At 40.6% G+C, this 16,410-nt stretch overlaps 1 protein-coding gene across 5 annotated transcripts in view; it reads left to right on the top strand.

Annotated features, from left to right (window-relative positions):
* Nucleotides 1-16,326, top strand: part of TMOD2 (tropomodulin 2) — a 53,395-nt gene extending 37,069 nt beyond the window's left edge. For 4 of the 5 annotated variants that reach the window (XM_039469035.2, XM_039469032.2, XM_039469033.2 and 1 more), the window contains 3 exons: nucleotides 4,883-5,026; nucleotides 12,548-12,692; nucleotides 14,965-15,096. In XM_039469035.2, coding sequence (XP_039324969.1) covers nucleotides 4,883-5,026; nucleotides 12,548-12,692; nucleotides 14,965-14,999 — 324 coding nt within the window. In that variant the 3' untranslated portion in view covers nucleotides 15,000-15,096. Of the gene's footprint in view, nucleotides 1-4,882; nucleotides 5,027-12,547; nucleotides 12,693-14,964 lie in introns of all 5 variants that reach the window. The other variant, XM_074393599.1, reaches the window with a different exon arrangement.
* Nucleotides 16,327-16,410: the final 84 nt, after the last annotated feature.

Genomic DNA, 16,410 nt, shown 5'->3' with positions numbered 1-16,410 from the left:
TTCAATGACATTTAAAACATCTAGTCTTTGTTTTACTAGTGTTATTATTCCCAGCACATGTAATATGCTCAAATATTTGCTGAACTGAAGTGAACCTGGGCCTGCAGCCCAGGGTTGTGTTTGGCTGGCTCGCCCCTGTTTTGTTCAGTGTAACAAAGTGTTTTCTCGAGTTTAAAAGAAATTGGCAAGATCCTGGCAACTTGTCAGGAGGTCCTGCAACTTTCTGTAAAGACATAATTGCTCTGACATTTTGTTATTCTAATAATGAGAGTAAATCCCAAAGCTTGGAGCATCCAAAAGGAAAGTCCTGATGCATCCCTCTCTTGTGATCAGATTACAATGTGTAGATTTAATTTTAATTAAGGACCTAGCACTGAATAAATACACTTTACTTTACATGATGTGCCATAGTGTAAGTTCAAATTCTTGAGCTTTTTTTGCAGTTCAACCAACTGCCTGACCAAGACACAGGATTATTCTTCTAGTCCAGTAGTTCTCAACCTGGGGCAGTTTTGCCCTCCAGGGGACATTTGGCAGCATCTGGAAATACTTCTGGTTGTCATAATGGGGAGGAGAGCTATTGACATTTAGTGAGTCTCAGAGGCCAGAGATACTGCTAAATAGTCTTCAGTACACAGGACAGCCTCCCACATCAAATAATTCTTTGGCCCCAAGTGCCAGTCATGCCAAGGTTGAATAACCCTCTTCTAGTCCAATGTTGGGACTTCTTGTCTTCCTTCTTCCTGTCTTTTCCACTGTGAAAACAATTGAAATAGTTCAGAACTGTTTTGTTCTACTCCCCAGAAGCAATCACTATTAGTAGTTTATTTTTCATTCTTCTAGTTGTCGTCTTTATGACTTTAATTAAAGTGGTTACTGGCTCCTGCCTGTAATCCCAGGACTTTGGGAGGCCGAGGCAGAAGGATCACTTAAAGCCAGGAGTTCGAGACCAGCCTGGGCAACATAGAGAGACCTTGTCTCTATACCAATAAATAAATAAATAATAAAAAAGGTGGTTGTCAATTCTGACTGCACATTATTCACCTGGAGAGCTCTTCAGAAATGCAGATGGCCATTCCACAGCCTCAGAGATTCTGATTTAATTCATCTGGGGTAAATTTTTTAAAGTTCCCAGGCCATTCTAAGGTGTGGTCAATGTGGAAAAACACTAATATACAGAAATTTATATTTTTAATTTATCATCTTAGAAAATTTTTTATTCTCTATTATAAAAGATAAGGGAAGTTCTATACTTACTTTATTTTCCATTCCTCATTTCTCTTCTACTTACAAATTATAGATATTGCATTATTTTCAAACATTTGAGCTCTATACATTTCATATAATGATATTCTATGTTTGTATGTAGATTGATTCCAAAAATTAACCTATTAGCAGCATTTACAATTATATGACTATATAAATATAAATCTCCATTGTCATGGGCCTTACAGTCTAGTGAATAATGCTGGCCTGATTCTTGATTTGCAGGTAACTTATTTTTTCTTGCTAGAAATTTTTAGTACTCTCTTTCCCTTTGAAATTCCGAAATTTCACTTGTCTGTTTATTCACTTATGAGTCTTTTTTTATTCATTCTGCTGAGCATCTAGTAATTTCTTTTTTTTTTTTGAGACGGAGTTTCACTCTTGTTACCCAGGCTGGAGTGCAATGGCGCGATCTCGGCTCACCACAGCCTCTGCCTCCTGGGTTCAGGCAATTCTCCTGCCTCAGCCTCCTGAGTAGCTGGGATTACAGGCACGTGCCACCATGCCCAGCTAATTTTTTTGTATTTTTAGTAGAGACGGGGTTTCACCATGTTGACGAGGATGGTCTCGATCTCTCGACCTCATGATTCACCCGCCTCGGCCTCCCAAAGTGCTGGGATTACAGGCTTGAGCCACCGCGCCCGGCTGCATCTAGTGATTTCTTTCAGATAAAGATCCATAACTTGGCCAGGTGAGGTGGCTCATGTGGTTTCATTGATAGCTGTGCTCCCAGCACTTTGGGAGGCCGAGGCTGGAGGGTCATGAGGTCAAGAAATCGAGGCCATCCTGGCCAACATGTTGAAACCCTGTCTCTACTAAAAATACAAAAAATTAGCTGAGTGTGGTGGCACATGCCTGTAGTCTCAGCTACTCGGGAGTCTGAGACAGGAGAATCAATTGAACCTGGAGGTTGTAGTAAGCCAAGATTGTGCCATTCCAGTCTGGTGACAGAGTGAAACTCTGTTTCCAAAAAAAAAAAAAAAAAAAAAAAAAATCCATGACTTTCTTCACCTCTGGGGAATTTCCCCCCATTAATTATATGATAATTTCTCTTCTGTTTTAATTATTAATTTTTTTGTCCTTCTAAACTCTTCTTAGATGAATGTTGAATCTCTGCATCTTTCATCCACATCTCTTAAGGTTTTCTCATAGTTTTTCTATCTTAGTCTTTTTGCTGTATATCCTTGGAAATATCCTTTTATCTTCCAGATCACTAGCTTGGTCTTCAGCCATGCTTATTTTGTAATTTTTGATGTCTCTTATTTTATTTTATTTTATTTCAATATAGTTTTTTAATTTTTCAAAATGTTTTCTGTCTCTCCCCGCTTCCCCGCCGCCCGCCGCCTTTATTTCCTTTTCTTTTTCTTGTGGGGTGGGGAGGAAAATAATACATAATTAGAATGTTTACATTTGTGTCTATTTCTTCTGTGGCATATTGTCCTGCTTGGTCAACTTGGCTTTGTTCTTTCATGATGTTGGTTTTCCTAATATGTCTGGCAATGATTGATTGCCTGTTTATCTTTTTGAATGGAGAGCAAGGTTGGTTTGTATAAACCGAGATCATTTCTCCTGCAGTTGTATCTATCTGTTTTACCAACAGATCTCTCCCTTAAAAAGGAGACCCCTTTATTTTTCTCCATTTGTCACCATCTAATAAGCTATATATTTTATCTATTTAATTTATTGAATCTGCCCTCTTGCTCAAATATAAGCCTCTCTTAGGACAAGGATTTTTGTTTTTTCTACTGCTAGAGCACAGTAGAAGCCTGACAAATAGTCTTTTTTGAATGTATGAGTGAGAGCTTTTTTCAGCAGCAGGTGTGCTGACCTGCCACCTTCTCTGCAGTGTGTGTATAAGGAGCTCACAGGCAGCCTGGGAGTCCCCTGCAGTCGCTATAGTTAGGAGGACTTCGTTCTGGGAGGGACATGTTTCAATATATAGTAGTCCCCTTATCTACAGAGGATGTGTTCCAAGATCCCCAGTGGATACCTGAAACCACAGATAGAACCAAACCTGATATGTGCTATGTCTTTCCCTACACATACACACCTATAAACTAGGCACAGTAAGAGATTACCAACAATAACTAATAATGGAACCGTTATAACAATATGTCGTTACAGAAGTTTTGTGAATATGGTCTCTCTCAAATATTTTGGTGTACTATCCGCCTCCCTCTTGTGATGATGTGAGACAGTATAATGCCTGGGTGATGAGATGAAGTGAGGTGAATTACATAGGGGGCTGCATCCGGCTACTGTTGCCCTTCTGACTATTTGTTAGGAGGAGGATCATCTGCCTCTGGTGATCTGGCTCATCCAGCCATGACGATGTCAATGGTTGGATGTCAGAAGCAGACAATGTCATTGACTGATAGTCAGGAATTATGGACAGCATGGAGATGCTGGACAAAGAGATGATCACCTTCTGGGCGATACAGAGTGGGAGGGCACAAGATTTCATCAAGTCACTCAGAACAGCATGTAATTGAAAACTTACGAATTGTTTATTTCTGGAGTTGTCCATTTAACATTTTCCCACCGCGGTTGACAGCAGTTAACTGAAACAGCAGATTGCAGGGAATACTGTACTTCATTCCTGGCAGAGCTGCCTTTCCCCTTTTCTCCCACACTGTACTGGCGTGAAGGTCTGGAGGTGCCTCCATTTCTGCACTGCTTCTCTCGCAGGTCGCAGCAGCTTCACCAGAGGCTCTTCCTGGGAGATTTCATTGATAGCTGTGCTGGCAGCTGCTCTTTTTCCTGGAAGGAGCTGGGAGGGATAGTATATGCTCCACCTGCCCTACCTGTTCCATCTGTTCCTAAGGCAGTTCGTTAAGGAATTGCCTCAAATGGGACCTGTCTCTAGCAGCTCAGGCAACAACTTGCTTTGTGCTAATTTACTGATCAGTCTTTCCATTTTCTGTATTTCAGCAGTTTCTCAAGAAAATGGCCTTTTGTTTAGTTTTCTTGCACTGTGAGAATCCCAGTCTCTCAAAAATTATATTGTTTGTTTATGGCAATGGGAGATTTTGGGAGTAAAGAGAGCAGGAAGGTGCAAATGTGCAGTCTGCTCTTTCAAACTGGAACCTCCCATGAGTTTGCCACACTCAGTGGTGGTTTTATTCTAAAAGTTGTCTTTTAAAAATTCTGATTTATAGATGATTCAATAGTGCCCAAGTACTATTGAATGAAAAAGGTTTTTTTTTAAGCAATTCATACTAAAAAGAAAAAAACTGGGTAATTCTGGGATTATGTCCTTATCTACTTTTTTTCTAATGTTAAAATGTGTTTTCTTAAAAAATTGACACTGATAACAGTTAGTAGTGGGTTTTTTTTAATGTTTCTACTTAACAAAAAAAAAATCCATAATCTTCTGTCAGTTTCTTTTTTTAAAAAAAGTTTTTGCAAATATGTGAAATTTAGGCTGCTGGACTAAAATATTTTAATTGTGATTTTAAATTGTGTCTTTATTACTTGGAGGTGAAAGTATGATTTAGTGAAAGTTTTCTTTAAGCGCTAGAAAACATTTGTATTTAATTTGGGAGAAAGGGGTTTAGTAAATTAATCTTCAGAAATTTTAACTTAATTCTAAGTTTTTTTCTTTTTGCATCATAAGGCTTTTGCAGACATGCTGAAAGTAAACAAGACCTTGACAAGCCTAAACATAGAATCCAATTTTATCACTGGAACTGGTATCCTGGCCCTGGTAGAGGCATTGAAAGAAAATGACACCTTGACAGAGATCAAGATTGACAACCAGGTAAGGAAGGCCAGAGGACAGGCAAAGCTAACTCACAGAGAGGGGAAAATGCCACAGGCAATGAGTTAAAAGACACAGTTCTGGGGGGTGCGGTGGGTCACGCCTGAAATCCCAGCACTTTGGGAGACTGAGGCAGGTGGATCATGAGGTCAGGAGTTCAAGACCAGCCTGGCCAATATGGTAAAACCCCATGTCTACTAAAAAAAAATACAGAAATTAGCAGGGCGTGGTAGCAGGTGCCTGTAATCCAAGCTACTTGGGAGGCTGAGGCAGAGAATTGCTTGAACCTGGGAGGTGGAGGCTGCGGTGAGCCGAGATAGCGCAACTGCATCCAGCCCAGGTGACAGCACAAGACTCCATCTCAAAAAAAAAAAAAAAAGACAACAGTTCTGTGTGTGACTCGATTTGATGTATTAGATTTCCTCTAGTTTTATCATTGTTTCTGGCCCATGGAGGATATGCAGAAGAGCATGTTACTAATCAAACAATGCACAGTGGGGCAGCCTAGGACATAAAGAGCCATCTACTTCGCAACCCTAGGCTAGTCAGGCTCCAGAGGAGAAAGAGAGGATGTGGTGGCAGAGATGTTGACCGCTGCTTTGTTCAGTCATCATCATTGCCTTTTGGCATGTATCTCAGACCTGTCCTATCCTAGTCTTACTTTTGCCTCTCACTGGGACTGTGGCTAACAGAGAAAGCAGGGTGGCCATGGCCAAAGATTCAGATTTCTTTTCCTTGGCTGAAGACTTCTACAACCAAAAGAGCAGACCCAGGCTCCTGCAGTCTGATACTGGCTGCAGAGAGCCTACCTAAAGGACTCAGCCTTCTAGAAGATGGTCTGGTTTAGAATAGCAGGCCACACCCATGAGATTGTAGTCTGATCACAATCTCATTGATCATGATCACAGCTTTTCTCAGATTCCCATCTGTGGCCAAAGCAAGGCGCGTTTCCCTAGAGCCACGTCTTTCCTGCTTGGTGACCTCGTTTTCCCAGCATCAGCCTACATTGCCTTCCGAGTTGCTCTTCTGGCTTCAGCTGGCTCCTGCCCATACACAGCAACTCTCAGTGATCAGCCATGATGAGCCATGCTCCTCTGGCCACAGGAAAGGGTCTGTAATGGTGTTCCAGACACTGCATTTTAAAAAGAAAGGGCCTTGGAAAGGAGAGAGCAAGGAGACTTCTGGTATGACTGTCTGTTCCCCTGTGGAGTGGTGGGAGAGACAGTTGGGAAGTGACTGCTCAGAGCCTCCTTTGCATGTCTGGGGCCATCTCTGGGAAATTTCCTCCAAGATGTGATAAAGGTGCAGAGGGCCACCCAGGACTGTTGCCTAAGTCTGGAAACCCCCAACAGTTCCCGTGGAGGCTCTACCCTCTGTCTTTGCTAACCAGGACAAGCAGGCTGTTTCAGAGCAGGTCCTCTGGCCGTGGACTTTTAACACTTATTGCCAGTAGAGCAGGGAGACCCCACCAGGAGACAGGAGGATTTTCATTCTCATCCTGCCAAAAGGGATGCACCACCAAAACAGTTTCCCCAGACACAGAGATGTGGAGGTAGCACCCCAGGGGATGTGCCACACAGGGCCCCGCACACCTGTGAAGTTCAGTGCTGCGTATCCTGGTGTATGTCCAGCTGCTAGTAAATTAGACAGTGGCATCCAGGTGTGGAGGAGTAAGGATACAAGCCAGAGAGAAATGTGAAGGGCATGAAATGAAGTGATCACTCGGGGATATTTGTTGAATAGACTCATATCAGGAGTAAGCTAAGTGGGTGCTTAGTGAATATTTCCAGGGGAACTAATACGGAAGTGGATACCCTGTTCCAAAGTATATTTAATTTTTTATATGGATTTAGGCCATTGTCTGAAATAGTATCACATGCTGTGGCCCTAGTTCCTTACAAAGATACCACCTGGCTAAGGTTGCCACATAAAATATAGTTAAATTTGGCATTCAGATAAATGATGTATAAATTTTAGCATGTGTCATCAAATATTTGGAATACCTTATACTATACTAAAAAAATTATTTGTTGTTTATCAGAAAGTCATACTTAACTGGCTGTCCTGTATTTCTATTTGCTAAACCTGGTAGCTCTATGCCTAGTATTGAGTTAGAATGAGTTAGAATTATGCAAACTTAGAATAGAACAGCTTTTGACAATGCATGTAAAGATCCTAAAGTACAACCTGTAATCCTAGCACTTTGGGAGGCCAAGGCAGGCAGATCACCTGAGGTCAGGAGTTGGAGACCAGCCTGGCCAACATGGTGAAACCACATCTCTGCCAAAAAATCCAAAATTTACCCAGGTGTGGTGGCACATGCCTATAATCCCAGTTACTAGGGAGGCTGAAGCATGAGAATCACTTGAACCCAGGAGGCAGAGGTTGCAGTCAGCCAAGATCCTACCACTGCACTGCAGCCTGGGTAACAGAGCGAGACCCTATCTAAAAAAAAAAACACAAAAAACCCTGAAGTACAAAGAGCAAAGAACTTGCTCCCTAAAATCCCCTCTAAATCAACCTCCTCATCCCTCCTCAACCATCTAGGAGGAATGGATTTGTGTTGTTTTTCAACTTTAGTCTTTCATTTTGCTTCTGAAATGGTTTCTTTTTATTTACTTTTTTGTTTGTTTTTGTTTGTTTTGAAACAAGATCTCATTCTGTGGCACAGACTAGAGTACAACGACACAATCTGGCCTCACTGCAGTCTCTACCTACCTGCCTCAAGTGATTCTTCCACTTCAGCCTTCTGAGTAGCTGGGACTACAGGCATGCACTACCATGCCCAGCTAAATTTCAAATTTTTTGTAGAGACAGAGTCTCACTATATTTCCAAGTTGGTCTCAAACTCCTGGGCTCAAGCCATCCTCCTGCCTCAGCCTCTCAAAGTGCTGGGATTATAGGCATGAGCCCCACCATGCCCAGACTGACTTCTCTTTATTTGTATATGACAAGGAGGATTAAGATTTTCCAGAGAGGCTGGGTGTGGTGGCTCACACCTGTAATCCCAGTGCATTTTGAGGATGAGACAGGAGGATCACTTGAGCCCAGGAGTTCCAGATTGCAGTCAATTATGGATGTGTCACTGCATTCCAGCTTGGACAACAGAGCTAGATCCTGTCTATTCACACACACACACACACACACACACACACACTCTCTCTCTCTCTCTCTGTCTTGCTCTGCCTCTCTCTCTTAAAAAAAGATTTTCTAGAGTAATTAGAAAAAAATGATTTGCTTTATTTGAGAAATGAGGAAATTCAGGGTCAAAACTTGTCTTACATCCAAATTGTGTTCATTGACTCATAGACTGTTAGAAGTAACCTCAGTTTCCTTATCTATCTAATGAAGAGTTTGAAATAAAATAATCTGTAAGACAGTTTCCTCCAGAAACTGTTAGAACCAGAAGCCAAGACCAATTTAACAGCACAGCAATAGGCAGCTGCACCAAAACGAAGGCCTGCTGAGAATTCAGCACTGGGAGCAGGCTGCTGTGGCTAGGCTCCAGGTCAATATGCAGTGATTTAATCAGGTGACCCATGGGAAGAACAGTCAATGATGCATATTAAAAAACAGATGGGGAACAGATGAGGTCACTTAGAAAAAAACAGAAGGTGATTTAAAGATATGCTCAAACTTTTGTTTCTATTTTCCCCCTTTGTGTTTGGTGACTTAAAATAAAAAAAGAGGGCCGGGCGCGGTGGCTCACGCCTGTAATCCCAGCACTTTGGGAGGCCGAGGCGGGTGGATCACGAGGTCAAGAGATCGAGACCATCCTGGTTAACATGGTGAAACTCCGTCTCTACTAAAAATACAAAAAAATTAGCTGGGCATGGTGTGCCTGTAATCCCAGCTACTCAGGAGGCTGAGGCAGGAGAATTGCCTGAACCCAGGAGGCGGAGGTTGCAGTGAGCCGAGATCGCGCCATTGCACTCCAGCCTGGGTAACAGGAGCGAAACTCCGTCTCAAAAAAAAAAAAAAATATATATATATATATATATATATATATATATATATATATATATATGTATATATAAAAAGAGCCTGGGCCTCTGGTCCATCTACTTAAGAGGCTGAGACAGGAGAATCCCTTGAGCTCAGGCATTCGAGTCCAGCCTGGGCAACATAGCAAGACCTTATCTTTAAAATATATATGTAATATAATACAATAAGTTATATAACTAATATATTAAATACTTAGATACCTTAAATATATATAAGGAAAATATATCCAAATTGTAAGAAGTTTTGATGCCCATCTATTGTCCTGGGTTTTTGTAACACAGAAGACCTCAAATCCAAAAAATGATGCAGGCTGAGGAAGAAACATAGTCTATATTACATTACTTCTTCCCCTCTTTTTATATGCCCCCAGTATAATTTTCTTCAGCTTCTGAGTCCTTTATGTAGCTATTAGCATCTCCTTCCTACCCCTGAAAAAAACCTAAAAGCTGTTATTCTATTATTAATATTTCCTATTTCTGATGCTAGATTATATTAATGGTTTAAGTTAGCATAAAAGCAGAGATGGTGTTTCTGTTTTTACTACTTTGCCAGAATGTCATCCAAGATTCATTGCAAAATAGAAAAAACCCTGAATAAATTAAAATTGTTGTCTATATAAATAGAACATTCAAGTCAAGGAGAAATAAGTGTGGATTTGCCTTTTATTGCAAAACAAAGCAGCTATAAGGATGCAGAGCAGAATTTAAACTACTGGGGAAATAGCCAGCTACTTGGAGAAGAAGGACTCAGGTACTTGGAAATATAGGTGATTTGGGGTAACTTTTGACCATTGCATTAACACCGCAAGTTACCCAAGTCCAGGACTCAAATGCTGCAAGGGCACAAGCCATAGTGGTGGCAGCCGTAACCTTAGCTCAGGGCTCATTCCTTGATACAGTCCCACTGTTCTAAACTATGTCATTTGCTAAAGGTTGCTCATGAAACTCTGAGGTCAGCACCTCTTACTTTTTTGCTGCCATTCCTTCCCATGGACCCATAATGCTTAGAGCGTTAATTACTACATGGTGGATGCCCGTAATTATTATTGTCTAACTGGAAATATCACATTGTGTTAAGTTCCCAAGGAGAGACTCATTTGAGGGGTTGCTGGATGACAAGAAAGAGAGAAGCAAAGAGATAAGCCTTAAAACTTGCTTGGGGCACAAGAGTTCCTTCATAAACTTTTCTTCTCTTCCCATTCCATAGTTAAATTTTCCAAATTTAAAAGGTGTATGTTTTTAACTTGTTACAAAGTAATCAGGATTGTATGGTCCTGGCACAGAAATAGACTAGTAGAGCAATAAAGCAGCTTCAAATCAGAGAAGAATGAAATAAAAGATGGTAGAACAATTTGCTAGCATTTTGAAAGAAAATTACATTGGATCTCTATCTTTTTTTTTTTTTTTTTTTTTTTTGAGGTGGAATTTTGCTCATGTCACACAGGCTAGAGTGCAATGGCGTGATCTCGGCTTATTGCAACCTCTGCCTCCCAGGTTCAAGCAATTCTCCCGCCTCAGCCTCCTGAGCAGCTGAGGTTACAGGTGCACACCACCATCGCTGGCTAATTTTTTTTTTTTTTTTTGGACACAGAGTTTCACTCTTGTTGCCCAGGCTGAGTGCAGTGGGGCAATCTCAGCTCACTGCAACTTCCACCTCCTTAATTCAAGTGATTCTTCTGCCTTAGCCTCCTGAGGCTGCCATCACACCTGCCATCACACCTGGCTAATTTTTGTATATTTAGTAGAGACAGGGTTTCACCATGTTGGCCAGGCTTGTTTTGAACACCCGACCTCGTGATCCGCCTGCCTTGGCCTCCCAAAGTGCTGGGATTACTTTGGGACTAATCCCAAAGTATGAGCCACCATGCCTGGCTGTATATTTTAAAATGTAATGACTATATTATGAAAACATATACTTTGTCCCTTAAATTTTAAATTTGCATATTTACATGCCCCTATTTGTTTTTGTTTTTGTTTTTTGAGACAGAGTCTCACTGTGTCACCCAGGCAGGAGTGCAGTGGTGTGATCTTGGCTCACTGCAACCTCTGCCTCCCGGGCTCAAGCGATTCTCCTGCCTTAGCCTCCCGAGTATCTGGGACTACAGGTGCTCACCACCATGCCCAGCTAATTTTTTGTATTTTTAGTAGAAACAGGGTTTTGTCATGTTGCCTGAGCTGGTCTCAAACTCTTTACTTCAAGTGGTCCATCTGCCTCAGCCTCCCAAAATGCTGGGATTACAGGTGGGAGCCACTGTACCCCGCCTCCCTATTGAAAAAAAAACAAAACAAACAAAAAAACCCCTCTATTTTTAATTTTTTCATTACTTTATGTCTCAAACAAACCTTTTCCCAACAACTTAAAACACTTGGAGATTTTTTTGTAGCCCAGCAACCCCCTTCAGAGTTTCCTGATTCATCCAAACGTGTATATGGTTCAAATCACAATAAAGCCTGCCCAGAATCGCCTAATGAGATTCTGCTGAGAGACAACAGCCCGTAGGTTGAGATCTTTAATTATTTTTGGGTATGGATCTCAGAATTTAAAAATTATATTTCATAGCACAACAGGGTGATTACAATCAATAATAACTCATTGTGCATTTTAAAATAAAAGAGTAGAATTATTGTAGATTGATTGTAACATAGAGAAAGGATAAACTTTTGAAGTGATGGATACCCCATTTACCCTGATGTGATTATTATGCATTGGATGCCTGGTCAAAATATCTCATGTGCCCTGTAAATATTATATACCTATGTATCCACAAAAGTCAAAAATAAAAACATTTTAGGCCGGGTGTGGTGGCTCACACCTGTAATCCTAGCACTTTGGGAGGCCGAGGTGGGTGGATAACCTGAGGTCGGGAGTTCAAGACCAGCCTGGCCAACATGATGAAACCCCATCTCTTAAATAAATAAATACATACATACATAAAAACATTTTACAAAAAAAGAAGAAAAAGTACTGGAAATGAACAATGGTAATGGTAATGGTTGTACAACATCATGATTGTACTAAATGCCACTGAATTGTACACTTTGAAATTGAAAAATTTTATGTATATTTTGTCACAATAAGTAAATAAGAATTCCCAAGATAAAAAGTAAAAATAAAATAAAAATTTAGTAATTGGATTGGCTGCTACAATATAGTTTTATTATTTTTAAAACACCCTTCGTATAAACCACAGATACTGGGATGAATTCAAAACACCAAATATTAGTTTTGCTTTCATTTTAATTCTGGAATTTTCCTTTCCTTCATAAATAATTTGCTTAGTTTTTTTCAGCTATAGGACACCAGTGAACTCAGCTATCTGTTGGATTTTGCTTCTAGACAAGGAGCAGGACACAAATGACTATAAGAGAAATCATCTCAAGTGACACTGTCCCTTTCAGTTTGAGACCTTTGCCTCTTTGCCTTTTTGTCTGGCAAGTAGCCATCTTTTTCCTGTGCAAGTAACTGTTTCCTTTTCCTTCTTGGCCATCTTGTGCATGTGTCTGCATCTGCAACCAGAGGCAGCAGTTGGGAACAGCTGTAGAGATGGAGATTGCTCAGATGCTGGAGGAGAATTCAAGGATCCTCAAGTTTGGATACCAGTTTACCAAGCAAGGGCCACGAACAAGGGTGGCAGCTGCCATCACAAAGAATAATGACCTGGGTAATTCAGCCAAAATATGTGCTGCTAACAATTAGAAGAGCATGAGCATTCACTTCTCCACTTCAGATGCAACATCTCACAGATACCATTCCATTGGCCTGTGATGTCACTCACTTCTTTATATAAAACACATTATTATAATACATGGTCATGGGAGTCTTTGGTGTCCTCACAGTATTTAAGTTTCATTATAGCATTTTCTCAAAAAAAGAAGTTTGTTCTGTTTTCCAGGCAACCTTTGATTTTTGCTTGATTTATTTTGTGTATTTGCTTCTGTTTTACTTATATGTAATCACCTTCTGTTGTTATCTGCACCAGAAAATGGGCACAAGGACACTGAGATTACCAATTATGTTTGACTTCTGAGTGCTTTGGTACTTAGTTCTAAATATGGCTATGTCTGATACTTTGGCACTTTATATATGATATAAACATGGAGCTACATTACGAAGCTTAAACTCAACAAGTTGCCTTTTCAGTTAGCCCCTCTTTAATTTCTCCTGTGGCCACTTTTTGCTGAGGATCCCTGACATTTCTTCTGTTCGGATGAGTTGGAACATGTATTGGTCAACCATAGCACAGAAGAATGGAACTGGGAAAGCTTGGTCTGGAGATATCCCAGCCACCTACAGCTGGAGCAGCCTGGCGAAAGGACATCTAGGAGCAGACATCCATTGGCAAGTGGTCAGTCAGTCAACAGCAGGCTTCAATCCCCAGTTTGAGGTTCAGGGTTAGAATGCCAGATCTTGGACAGAGGAACTGGGCAAGGCGTTCTACCAGGTACAGTGCTGGCTTAAAGGAAGACTCAGATAGTGGGCAAGATAGAAGCTAAAGGTTAGACTACAAAGGGGCAAATAAAGGTTAGTATCCAATTTCTTGTCCAGACATGCTTTGCCAAGACCCGGAGGCCCAGGCAAGGTGCAGTGTGTGGCATCAGGAGGCTGGTTGGACATGTGACGGTGCTTATCTGGGAGGTGCACAGGATGAGGCCAAGGGGCAGACAGGCAAATACAGATTTGGGGAAGAGTGGAGGCAGCTGTCAGAAGGCACCTAGGAGAAGCACACTGGGTCCACAATAGAACAATATAAAGACCAAACAAAAAACAAGCAAAACAGCCGGGTGCAGTGGCTCACGCCTGTAATCCCAGGACTTTGGGAGGCCAAGGTGGGCAGATCATGAGGTCATGAGATGGAGACCATCCTGGCCATGGTGAAACCCCATCTCTACTAAAAAAAAAAAAAAAAAAAAAAAAAAAAAAAAAAAAAAAGTAGCCAGGCATGGTGACGCACGCCTGCAGTCCCAGCGACTCAGGAGGCTGAGGCAGGGGAATCACTTGAATCTGGGAGACGGAGGTTGCAGTGAGCCACAATGATGCCATTGCACTCCAGCCTGGTGAGAGAACAAGACTCCATCTCAGAAAAAAAAAAAAATGAACAGACAAAATGAGAGGTCTGAAGGAAATGGACAGGGCAGCCTACAACCAAGTAGCAGCAACTGTGGGCAAGAGCTTTTGTCAAATTTCCCACAGCCTAGGCAGGACTAGGCTGGGCTATTTAAAGTGGAGAGTTAGAGCAAGGCCACAGCCAGGGCACCTTTTAGTCAAATCCAGGAAGGTTAGAGTAGCCCTCTTCCCAGTAACCAGGAGAGCCTGCAGTTGAGGAAGTCAAAGGTGGAAGAAGAGGGTTGCAGAAACTGGGAAACAGGCAGTCTGGGTACCTTCTTTGATCCTAAATACCAGGTTAAAAGAACATTAATCTCTGAGTTTGCTTGCCTTCTGAATCACAACTTCCTTGTAGGTTGATACTTAGGAGTTTTTATTTAGAAGACTTTTTGAAACTTTGAACTATTTGCAACTCCTTCCAGACTTCAACCCATAATCAGAACTAAAAGATTGATTATGTGAATCTAAAGAGTTAGTTAAAGCCAGTTGGTGATGGAGTTGCAAATGCCATGGATAAACGACCATGAAAACATGTCAGAGTGCACTGTTTCATGGGTCTCTTCTGAAATTTCTACCCCATAGAAATGGTAAGGTTCTAACACTCAAGTTCCGAACTATCAGACATATCTGTATTTAAATATAAATTCCACCAGACACTAGATTATTCTATCATTTCCATTCATTGTCATGGTTAGTTGAGTATTAAAATTGAAGATAACTGTATTCTCAAGTGTGTGAGATTGTCATTTTGTGTGATTAATATGTTGTTTATCTGGAATTTAAGGAATATTTCTTCTATTTGTCTTTTTATTCCTTTCTTTCTTACCTAGTTCGTAAGAAGAGAGTTGAAGCAGATCGAAGGTAAACTTCCTCAGGGAGAAGTGAAGTTTCACAGTCGTGCGGCCATTGAAAAACAGAAGCTCTTCTTCTTCCCCATCAGGACCATTTTATCCAAGTTTGTTTATTTCCGTTAACCACGTAACTAATAATTTAATTGTTACTCATTTTTAGCACTACTTATTTATCTTGGATTTTGTAATATATACAATTGTTTTATTTGCTCGTGGGCACTTCTGGCAACTTGAGAAAGGGACTGATGCAGATTTTAGAGAATGACAACGTGGAAAATGAATTTAACCACTTTCTTATCGGGTTGTCTTGCTTTCTTACATGAGCTTTTTTTTTTAATCACTGAAAGGAATTTAGTATATAACATGTGTTTGTAACTGTGATTATGATAGAGGCCTATCTCTGTTTACATGCATAGCTTTGAGTTAGGCTAAATACATCAGAAGTGTTCTGCTGACCACATAAGAAGTTAGTATTGCCAATCTTTCACTGGTTGTGAAAATGTGACCAATTTAGCACAAATCCTCTCTTACTGCCAGAAAAATCAGTAAATGCACATGCCCTATTGATTGGAGATCAGTAGTGTCATCTGCATAAAGCAAGACAACATTATGACACTTTAACACAGTATTAGCAAAGAAGCCTATTTATTACCCCACAAATGTAGCTTCAAGCCAGACTCATGTAGCAAAATGAATTAGCACACTTACTTTTGCTGACTATTCAACATAATTGAATCTTTAACATGGCTTTAAAGGATAACTATTTACAAAGCTATTTTAAAGTTTTTCAAACGTGAGAGAAATTTTCTAAATTTTAGTAAGAGAGAGGCTTTTAGAACAGTACATTCCTGAATAAAACAATAATAATTGTGTCTTAAGGTTGTATGATGCACATGATTGGATTTGCTTGCCAGATTTTAGAAACATTTATTGCTTTGCCTTTAGTGTAACAAGATCACAGGATGAAATATGAATATTCAGGTTAATTATCTAGATTTATGTCCGCATGACATGATCCATCCAGCCATTTGCAAACATCAGGAGAAAAATGTGAATTATCATTTATCCAGATGATGTCATCTCAAGAACAAAGCCTGTGTAAGTACAACTGAGATGGTTGCATTGTAGCATGCATTTATCTTTTGATGTAGTGGTGTAACGGTGCAATGCTAAACTAAGGAAGCAGGTGACTGCAGCCTTTGGCTCAAGCTTACCACTCTGATAACTGTCAGTGCCTGAAGTTGTGATTGGTGACATTCTGACACTGCCCAAGGCAACTCACCCTCTATTCTTCCTTTCTCCCCTCCCTTCCAATTCATTGTCCTTTTTTCTTCTTTTCTCTGTAATTTGTTGCTAAACAAATTACAGAATTTGTTTAGTAACTGAGTATTCTTGAGTTGCCTCATAGCAATAAAACAAGTGAAT

This window comes from Saimiri boliviensis, chromosome 2, assembly GCF_048565385.1.
Source record: "Saimiri boliviensis isolate mSaiBol1 chromosome 2, mSaiBol1.pri, whole genome shotgun sequence".
Taxonomy (NCBI): domain Eukaryota; kingdom Metazoa; phylum Chordata; class Mammalia; order Primates; family Cebidae; genus Saimiri; species Saimiri boliviensis.
Note: the sequence above shows the minus strand (reverse complement) of the source record. Positions and strands in the feature narration are given on the sequence as shown.